The sequence below is a fragment of the Rhinolophus sinicus genome, chromosome 12 (genome assembly GCF_057876585.1).
Source record: "Rhinolophus sinicus isolate RSI-liver-muscle chromosome 12, RSI-T2T, whole genome shotgun sequence".
In the NCBI taxonomy this organism is placed as follows: Eukaryota; Metazoa; Chordata; class Mammalia; order Chiroptera; family Rhinolophidae; genus Rhinolophus; species Rhinolophus sinicus.
Genome location: NC_142512.1, coordinates 56971650 through 56981636, shown reverse-complemented (window position 1 = coordinate 56981636; position 9987 = coordinate 56971650). Strand labels below are relative to the sequence as shown.

The window sequence follows — 9987 nt, the reverse complement described above, 5'->3', positions numbered from 1 at the left end:
ACGTGGATCTGGGAACTCAACACTGACCACACCCCTCAAATTGCATGCCCTGCCCCGCAGACTGGTTTCGGGCTGCTGCTGCCCCAGCACCCCCAATTCCTCTGCCCACAGGCCTTTCCATGTATCTAGTCAGGGCTGTGGCTTCTTTCCCCCTTTGGGCCCAGTCTCCCCATAAACCAGAGAGCCCTCCATGGAGGGTGCAGAGGGGGCTCTTCATTGCTCCAACAGCAAGGCAGCTCGCAGACCAGTGAGCAGCTGGGATGCAAGGACCAGACTCAAAGCAGTTCACTGTCCTTTATTAGCATCCCTGCCAACAGGCCCATTGCTGGGGTAGGGACACCATCCCAAAGGGGCCCAGGGAAACAGATGGACACAGTCCCCAGCGGCGTTTGTGGGGGGACAGGCTGCTTTGGCAGCAGAACCTGGGCGGTGCTGTTTTGGCTGATCAGCTGCTGGGGCCTTGGGGGTGACCACCATCGACAGAGAGGGGCCCCGAGGATACACCACGGCCCACCTCTGCCCAGGGAACGGAAGGGAGGGCACAAATGGCCTGAGGGACACGGCACACTCCCTGAGGACAGCAGCGGCCTCTTGGCTCCGAGAGGTTTTTGGTGAAACTTAAGTGTTAAAGCAACTGGGGGTTGGCTGGTGCAGGAGAGGTGCTCAGACCCTCCCTGCCTCCGTTTACTGGCCCAGGAGCTGCGGGGACACAGCTACCTTTGAGAATGTCAGAAAAGCTATGGTCCCTCTCCTAGGATAGAAATTCACATGCACGCACTTTGGTGGGGGACGCCGGGAGTGTGCGCCCCTACTCTGCCACCCAGGTCCTCAAGGGAGCTGCTGGAAGATGGTGCTGCTGGAAGCCACCTTCAGGCAGCTGCTCAGTGAGAGGAAACCCTGGGGGCCAGAGAAGGAGAAGGGGACCCCAGAAAGCCTGGACGGCCCGCCTTCCTGCCTTGTGTTAACTGCCTACTGGGGAGGAAACCCAAAAATGGGGCCTGGACACCTCCCCTCCAAGAGAGTTGTCAACGCACAGGGCAGGGCTGCCAGGACAGCAGGCGGGGAGAGCTGGGGGGGAGGTGTCAGGTGGGAGGTGGAGGCGAAGCTACAGGGGTTGGGGGGGTTGTGGTCACTGGAGGGAGCTCCATCCAGGCATGAGGGGGGGCCGGAGCCCTGCGGGCAGGTGCTGGGCTCAGGGCAGCACTCAGCTCATCTGGACTCTGGAAGAAGCTGGCACTGGGGACTGGGCACGGCTCAGCCCACTCCCACAGCCCCGTCAGGATGGCACTTTGATACCAAAGTGTTTGCGAAGCTGTTCCAGAAACACAAACGTGAGCACGGTGTGGGGCATGAGGCGGATGCCAGCAGGCAAGAGGCCCTGGGTGGGGAAAGGAGCAGTGGAAAATGAAAAGAGCCGGGAAGGGACCCCAGCCCAGCCCCCCCGCCCCGCCCCCACCCCAGCCACAATGCCCGAACCTTGTAAAAGGCTAGTGGCCCCAGCTTTGCAGTCTCCATGGCGCAATGGATAACACCCTGCAGAAAATGAAAAATAAAGCAATAAAAAGAAAAGCTGCTTCTCACTCAAAAGGCACAAATTAAACACCCCTCCCTGGCACTGGCCAGTGGCCCCGCTCGCTAACACGTGGGTGTAACCTGGATGACTAGTGCAGAGCGTGGCCTGGAACGTTCAAAGGTAAACCCAGGAAAACATGTGAGCAAAAAGGTCACAGCCACCCGCCTGCTGACCGCCTGACTGCTGACGAGGCAAAGCCAGAACTCCTGAAGGCGCACCCAGTGGCAGGCTGCCCCGCCGGGTGCCCAAGGTGTGTGGGTGGCTCTTGACAGCCTGGTGAGGCCTCCAGCACCAGAAAGACCATGGAGCCGTGCGCACTGTGGGAGCCCCAGGTGGGAAATGTCATGACCCTGCAGCCTCTGTGAACGACGTGTCAAATAATGATTGAAAAGCACACACAGGGCCAAGCTCGGAGGCAGCTGGGGACGGCCACTGGAAAGGATGTGGTCACTGGCACAGGAAGAACAGCTGTTGTCCACATCCCAGGACAAGGACACGGCTTTACCCGGCCACGGGGCCTGGCAGCAGCGGGGTGAGGGGGGGCCCCCACCCGGTCCCTCACCCAGCCCCCCACTGACCTGATACTCGCCCCTGGAGTTCATCAGGCGGGTCTTTAGCACATCCAGGGGCTGGCACAGGAATGTGGCACATCCACCCTGGGGGGAATGGGGGGGTGGAAGCGTCACCAATGGCCCTGCCAGGCAGGGTGCAAAGGACCCCTCAACTCCCAGAGGCCTGCCCCAAAGAGCCCCTGGCCTTGACCCCCAGGATGCATCCCAAGGGCTGCAGGTCCGGGAATGAGGGGCGACAGTAGGAACCACCCTAGCCTGGGCACCGGGGTCCCGTGAGCTCTCCCAGCCCTGGCACCCACTTTTGCAGTCTGAGAGGGATACCCCCGCCCCAGACTCGGCCAGAGCCTCCTGCCTTATGAGCCCCGGCCCTGTCAGGGACCCTCCGGTCCCAAGGCTGGTCGGTTGGGGCCCCACCCACGCCATGCCATGCCACGCTGGCACTCACCGCGATAAAGCTGGCCACAAAGTGTGTGACAATGCTGTCAGACAGGTACCCTGTGCTGAGCACCAGTTGCTTGGCCTGGTCATAGCAGGACAGCTGTGGGGGAGTGGGGGGTCAGGGACCAAGGGATGGCCCCCAGCTCTAGGGAAAGCAGAAAGCAGCCCACAACGACCCCATCCTGATTGATCAAGCACCTGTTCTGCAGTTACCTACATGGTCATGGTAACTGGGTGGACAGGTGAAGCCCAGACAGGGAGGGGCCTGCCCGAGGTCATACACCTGCCCTGCCTGTGCCCACCTCCCCAGTGCCCACCTGTGGTCCGTGGCCACTGCCTTCCTCTCAGAGGACTGGGCAGGGCTCCCCAGATGCTCCCCCAAGAGGTCCACCCCCAGCAGCCCTACCTGGCCCACGGTGACTAACATCCCTCGACTGGACGCCATTGTCGCACCCGAGAATAGCTTCTTCAGACCCTCTGTCAGAGAAAGGGGGTGTTGGGTGCCTGTCCAAATCCCTCAGGCCTCTCCCCAGGCCCTGCACACCACTCCCTGCCCTCCTCTGCCTCCCCAGGCCCCTCTCCTGGGTCCTGGCTGGAGGCTGCCCCAGACCTCTGCCATGCAAAGGGCCTGCTCCTCTCACCTTCTCGGGCCACACGGTACAGGCCATCCAGGGCGTGGGCGTAGCTGCCAGGGGACACAGAATGGGCCCATGTGAGGTTCTCCCTGACCATAGGCTCCCTGGGGAGGGTCCTCCCTGGGAAGAGCCACGCCCTCATCACAGGCCACAAGACTCTCAAGATGCATCGCAGAGGCCAAGGGACAACAGCCTCTTCTGACAGCTCAGAGTAGTCTCCCCACTCAGGGACCTCAGCACCTGATGCTCCACTGGGTTCCACAAGGAAACACCTGGGCACCAAGTGCTTTGGGGAGCTGCCAGCTCTGACGCCGGTCCTGTCTGTGGGCTGCTACCGAGGGCGGAAGGATGGGACCTGCTGCCTGGCCCCTTCCCACCACATTCACTCAGTCGGCCTTCCCCATGGCCTTTGCCCTGGCCAGACAGTGGACAATGGGCTGGCGTGCAGCCACGTTTCACCTGAGCTGACGCTGACGCCTGGATTTGAAGTGCTGTGTCTATCCATAAACAGCCTTAGAATTGACAGTGTCTTGGGTTTCATGAAAAATGGCATTTTTATCACACAAAAAAAATCCAGCTTTGAAACCCTCTGAAAAGCCCAAACTCATTTAAGCTTTAAAGTGTCCTCCATGGGAACGTGTGCATGGTGCAGGCAGAAGGAGAGGCAAGTGACGGGCCCCTGGGCCTTGCCATCCAGCCCCAATCCCAGATTCCTTCACAAGGAGACTCAGAGGTCCCGGGGTCCCCTCATGACTCCAGGACAGACGCTCACGGCAGCCACCAGGTGGCCCACAGGTGAGGTGGCCCCTGGGAGTCCCTCCCTGGCCTAGGCCTGCACCCACCAGCCACAGCCCAGGGCGGGGTCAGCCCCCAACTCACTTCCGACGCTGGTTCGCGGGCAGCTTCACGTCGTTCTGCATCCTGAAACAACCACACACGCTCAGGCAGACGGCAGGGGCCAGGCACGCGCCCACAGGCCCCGGCGGCACCCCCACCCAATGCCTAGGACGCCAAGGTCTGAGTGGCTTGTCTAGGCGGAGCCCTGGCCCTCTCAGGGGACACAGGAAAGACCCTGACCGCGGGGAACTGAACTGACCTGACGTTGACCATGTCCGCAGGAGTGCCCACGAAACCACCAATGCAGCCTGGGGCGACAGACGCAGGAGCCAATATGTGAGCACACGCAGTGCCCTGGCAGCCCCGCCTGAGCACACCCTCGCCTGCCCTCCCTCCCGCCCCCCGGCCCCCTGTCCGCCAGCTGCTCACCACTGACGGAGCCCAGCAACACCTTCTTGTAGAAAGGCAGCGGCCCCTGGCTGCCCTGGGCCACCTGGTCCCGCACAGTTTCGTAGATGGCGAACCGAGTCAGGGAGTAGGTCATCTGGGGGACGGGGCCCAGCTCAAGTGGAGGGACGGTGCTGGGCACGACCGCACCCTGTGGCCCTCCCCACCCCAGACATCCAGGCACACGGTCATCACTTGGGAACCACAGGGACATCAAGAAACCTCCCAAGGCCACGTGGCCAGCAAGTGGCTGAGCCAATTTGCACACCTGGGGCTGGCTGAGTCCAGAGCCCAACACCCTCTCCTTTCCCTCCCCAGGCCTCAGTTTCCCCATCTGTAAGTGGCATCTCAGGCCAGCTATGAGAGCAGGGCTGACTGACCCTGTGGAAGGTGGAAGGCAGCATACCGCACACCGCCATGCCCTGTGCCCACCCAGGGTCGCCAGCCCCCTGTGCCTCGGGGCTCCTTCCTCCCAAGCAGCCTTGAAAAGGAGAAAGTTGCTTCAATGGCCCTGGGGTGCCCCCAGCGGGTAGGAGGGGTGGCCTGGGGGACACCAGCTGTAGGCTCTGGGGTCAGGACCTACGGGAGCCCGATGGGGGTGCACCCTGGGAGGTGGGGGGCCCTGAGGCACCTGTCTGCATAGGGAGGCGCTGAGGCCGTTGTAGAGCGCCAGGACGCCGTCGGACCGCACCACCCGCAGCGCCATGCCCATCATGCGCATCTTCACCTCCTGCTGCGTCTGCAGGTGCACCTGTGGGGAGAGGTCACAGCCGCTCAGGGTGGCCGCCCTCCCGACCCCATAGCCTGCGCTGCTCTGAGAGCGCCTCCACAGCCTACTGCCTTTGCCCAGACAAGGTCCCCCACAGAGCCAGGTGCTACTGCACCCCCACTTAGCGATGGGAAACCGAGGCATGGGGAGGCAGAGAGGTCTCCTGGGGGCACCCAGATGGGGGGTGGAGGTGGGATGCCACACCACACTGGGCACCAACCTGTTCCACACTATTGTTTTACAAGTGACAATGTCAGGTGACTCATGCACCCACCAGGCCTATGAGAAACACTCCACACACATCTCCAAGTCCTCGAGGCACCTGCTATGGGCAGGGATCCTCAGCCCCATTTTACAGATGAGAAAACTGAGGCAGGATGCCCGTAGGGTGACTGCAGAGCCCCTCTGTTTAGCCACACCCACTTCTCAGGAGAGACAAAGTTATAGGGACTCAGAGAGGGCCGCAAGAAACAAACAAGTGGCTGGAAGAGGCAGGTAGGATTCACCAGGGTGAAGGGGAAAGGCCACCTCTGACAGTCACAACCTGGCTGGGCCTGCTTGGGCAGGTTACTGACCCGCGCCTCAGTTTCTCTCCGCATGTTGTGAGGACTAAGGAGCTCAGTGGGTGACCCCCTCCTTCAGTCTCTGCCTAGGGGCTCTGGGTGGTAGGGCAGCAGGGGTGGGTGTCCAGCTTGATACCACAAAGGCTGTCCTCCTGCTACGTGCGCCAAGCCGGGCAGGACGGTGGGCATCGGGCCCAGGGACAGGGCGGCCACAAGGGCAGCAGTTCCTGTCCAAGCAAGTAGAGATGGTGAGGCCCCAGCCAGAACATGAGGCAAAGAAAGATCAAGGAGCTTTAAAATAATTTTTCCAATGACTATGCTGAGAGGTAAAAACCACAGCCAGGGCCTCCCTCCAAGGCAGACTCCACACTCCAGCATGGGGCCACATGCTCCCCGACCAGTTGCCACGCTCCTGTGGCGCCTGCCTCCCCTGACCCATCCTGGCAAGTTCTGCAGCAGAACAGCACCTTGGGGCAGGGCAAGGGGCAGTGACGCCCAAAGGGGCCTTGGACAATGGACAAGTGAGGAGGGTAGTGCTGGCGGAGGACGGCTCCCAGGGCCCCTGGAGGCTGTGCCCTCTCCTGGTCAGAGACAGTGAGCTGCCCCTCTGGGTGGTGGGTGGGCAGCGTGTGGACCTGTGTGGCCATCTGGAGAGCTAATAAAAGACGCTAGGAGTCGTTCGTCCTTCCCCAAACAGAAAAGCCCCTTCCTGTTCACTGTCAGGCCCTTTCTCTGCGGGTCAGAGCACCCTCCAGGCTTGGCCTTGCTCTGCCAGGCCATCTCTCGGGCCCTGGGGCTACTCCCAGGACGAGCCAGGTCTCGGGCACACCAATGGGGCTACAAGCTCCAGCCCCACATCTGCTAATCCTGCCTTTACTGGTGGAATTTTTACTAATTAGAGAAGCGATCTCCTGTTTAGCAGAAATGCGGCTGAAAGAGCCTCGCCCTCAGGCACAGGGTGCCTGGCTGGGTTCCAGGTCAGCCCAGGCCGCAGGAGCCAATCCCTCCCAGGGGCCAGCAGACAGCTCTGGGTGGGGGTAAGGAAGGGGTGGCCAGGTGGCTGCCCCTTGCTCACAGGCCCCACATGACACAGAGCAAGTTCCCTGGGGTGGGCCCTCTGGGCAGGCTATGGTTTGTGCCTCTAGCCCTTTCTTCTTTGTTCTTTGTGGTGAGACAGGGGCAGAAAACAAACCCCTTGGCTGGCCCCAGAGACAAGGGGAGCTCTGTCTTATTCTGCCCCATGAGCATTTAAAAAAATGTGTAAAAGAGTGTGAATGTTTCTTGCCCTGAGAAACACCCTCCTCCAGCAGGTCCCGCATGCATGCAGGGCCCGTGGCTTCCAGGTCCCACTAAGTCCAGATGGAAGCAGCCCAAAGCAGGGTGCCTATGTCACCCCACTCACCCAGGCCACATCCTTCATTCCCTCTCCCTCAGTGTGTGCCAGGATCCCAGTAGGCGGGGGGGCCGCTCGGTCCATGCCCTGGGTGTGCTAGAGCCCAGGCACCCCACAGAACCACCCCTCAACTGTGTAACCAGGTAGAACGAGGGCCCTCAGAGTTGCCAGGAGAAATTGGCTCATTGAGGCCAAGTGACTAGTCTAAGGTCACACAAATAGTAAAGCGCAGGGCTACCAACCACCGGGAGCGGGCTGAGACGCGCGGGGCACCGAAGCTGTTCCAGCCGGGGTTCAGCAGACCTTGGGCGACCTCTTCCCACCCCCTCCATGCGGGGAAGAGTCAGGCTGCTCAGTGCCCACGGGCGTGGGTGGCTTGGGTGTGCTCGGGGCCCGGCCGCTACCCTCCGCCCGCCCGGCCCACGCCGCTCTCACCTTGAGCAGGTCCAGCGGGTGCGTGCAGCAGGCGGCCCCACATGAGGCCAGCCCCCCAAAATACCAACGCGACACGCGCGTCTCGGCCTCCATACCCGGACGCGGACGCCGGGGAGCGTCGGCTTCTCGGCCCGATCCAGCCCCGGACGTAGATCCAGATCCCGGCCTCAGCGCGCGCCGCAACCCCCGCGCCGGGTTCAAAAAGCAGTTCGCCACCCGCCCCCCGCACACCAAAGCGCCCGCGCGGCCCGGGGGCGTGGTTAGACCCGGGGGTTCGGCTGGCGCCGGGGGCGTGTCCAGGGAGACCCCGCCCCGGGACGTGGGGGGCGGGCCCCGGGCCTTAAAGCGGCCGCGGCCCAGCAGCCGAGCCGGGTGGGTCCCACCGCCCACCTTCGTCGGCGGCGCGGATCCCAGAGAGCCTACTGCGTGGTGCTGTCCTACTGGCCCTAAGAATCTGGCGTCCCTTCCCCACCCTGAGCTGGCCCTCCCCCAGGGCCACACCACACCTAGCGCACGTCCCCGAAGGTCACAGCCGAGGGTTGGCTTCGGGGCTCTGCCAGTCCCCCTCCCCCCCCACCGCCAACCGGAGGCCGGCCTCTGCAAACAGCCCGCCTAGCCACGGATCTGAACCCGCACCCAGTGCCCACCCCCGCCACGCAGGCCCCGGGGTCCGCCCTGGACACGTGCAGCTGCAAGAAGTGGTAGAAGCCCGCCTTGGGGCCAGACTGCGGCTTGCGGGAAAACTAGGGGCAAAAGGCGAATCTGAGACCAGCCGTCCCTGCACCCCCAGAGACTGCCCTCATCCGGTACTCCCTGCAAAGTCCAACCCTAGGCAGCGACCCTGGAGGAGGCCCAGGAGGCAGAGTTCTGGGCCTCGGCGTCCTGGGCTGGGCTCCCTGCCTGCCGCTGCCTGGCCCCGGCAGGAGGCTACCACCTGCGTGTAGTCTCCCACGCGCCCCACACCTCCCAGCAAACAACAGGAAGTGCACGTGAGCTCCTAGCCCGCAGGCGCAGCCGCTGGGCAAAGTGAAGTCCAACCAAGTTTCCAGAGCCACTTTCAGGCAGAGCCACTGGGACCCAGGGTTCTCTGCAGGGGCAGCCTACAGTCTCAGAGGGGCCGGAGCCATACCCCTTCCCTAGGGAAGGACCTAGGACCCAGCTTGGCCACTGCAGCCCCCAACCCAAGGAGAAGGGGGAGGGGCATTGGGGAAACCACTCCTGGTCCCCTGAACCTAGGAGCACCCGGGTTCTCCAGCTGTGTGGGAGGCACAGGATGTGTGAACAAACCAATTTGCCTACAGCAGCCACTTAGAGACTCAGGAGCTGGATCTTCTAGGACCCCAAGGAGACCTCTGACCCTGAGGTCCACAGCTGGGGAAGTGAACAGCTGGCCTCGGAGATGGTGTCCACCCCAGAAATGTGGGGGCTGGAGGGTCGGAGTGTCCGCCACAGGGCAGCTGCCTTATCTGAAGGGGAGGACGGGATTGAGAATTCAAAGTAGGTAAAAACAAGGCTGGGGGGGCATGGGAGCACAGTGGGGGAGGAGAGTGGCAGGAATTCTCTGAAGAAACCAGAGGGGAGGGTGGGAGACACACAGGAAACTCCACAAGGAAATGTGAAAATGTCACCCAGCAGGTAGGTGGCTTTCACAGCGAATACTTAAAAGATAGCACTTTTTTTGAAAAACCAGAGCTAACGTGCCCACTAGGATGTGGCAGGTGAGGGCCCAGGCTGAATCCCAGGGGAGCGGGCAACGTCCACCGAGCTCACTCCCTGCCCGCACCAGTCTCACCCAGTGAACTAGGTGTCCCAGTTGTGATCAGCCCAAGGGTGACATCATTGGCTCCTGACTATAAAGAAAACAAGTAGGTGAAGTAGAAGTGACAGAGACTTTCGGGGTCCTGAGACTGTGACAGCCCAGGAAGCAGGGGTCCAGGCCCTGAGGGGGTAGTGGGGAGCACAACTAGTCCGGGTCCTGAACTGCTGCTGGCAGGGGAACCCAGTGCTCGCTCTGCGCAGAACAAAGACTGATCCCAAATTGGGAAGGGATGGCAGAGGCTTACGAGTGGGAACTGAAGAGGTATTTTAAGACTGAAAATGTAAAGCGCAGCAGCTGAAATGCAAACTCCTGAGAAAGCAGTCAGAATCCTGGGGGTGGGAAATGCATGGAGACTGAGGGTCAGGGAACTCGGAAAGGCCCCAGCAGAGATCTCAGACCATCGGGCAGACCTATGCATAAGCTCAGCGGTCAGGAGTGATGGGGTCATGGGACAGGCCCAGGCCCCAGGACAGGGCTACCCCAGGCTCTCAGGTGGGGCCTGGGTT

At 62.0% G+C, this 9987-nt stretch overlaps 1 protein-coding gene across 2 annotated transcripts; it reads right to left on the bottom strand.

Moving 5' to 3' along the window:
* Positions 1-280: 280 nt before the first annotated feature.
* On the bottom strand, positions 281-8635 carry SLC25A10 (solute carrier family 25 member 10). 2 transcript variants are annotated; one of them, XM_019735724.3, is made up of 11 exons: positions 7663-8635; positions 5134-5253; positions 4485-4599; positions 4315-4363; positions 4098-4139; positions 3225-3268; positions 2990-3060; positions 2591-2683; positions 2152-2229; positions 1477-1533; positions 281-1378 (listed from the first exon to the last, which is right to left on the bottom strand). In XM_019735724.3, the coding sequence occupies exons 1-11, from the start codon at positions 7753-7755 to the stop codon at positions 1277-1279; spliced, it is 864 nt and encodes a 287-aa protein (XP_019591283.1). In that variant the 5' UTR covers positions 7756-8635; the 3' UTR covers positions 281-1276. The 2 variants fall into 2 exon arrangements, with proteins under 2 accessions (XP_019591283.1, XP_074176429.2); XM_074320328.2 differs by lacking the exon at positions 7663-8635 and adding an exon at positions 5847-5957.
* Between the last annotated feature and the right edge of the window lie 1352 nt (positions 8636-9987).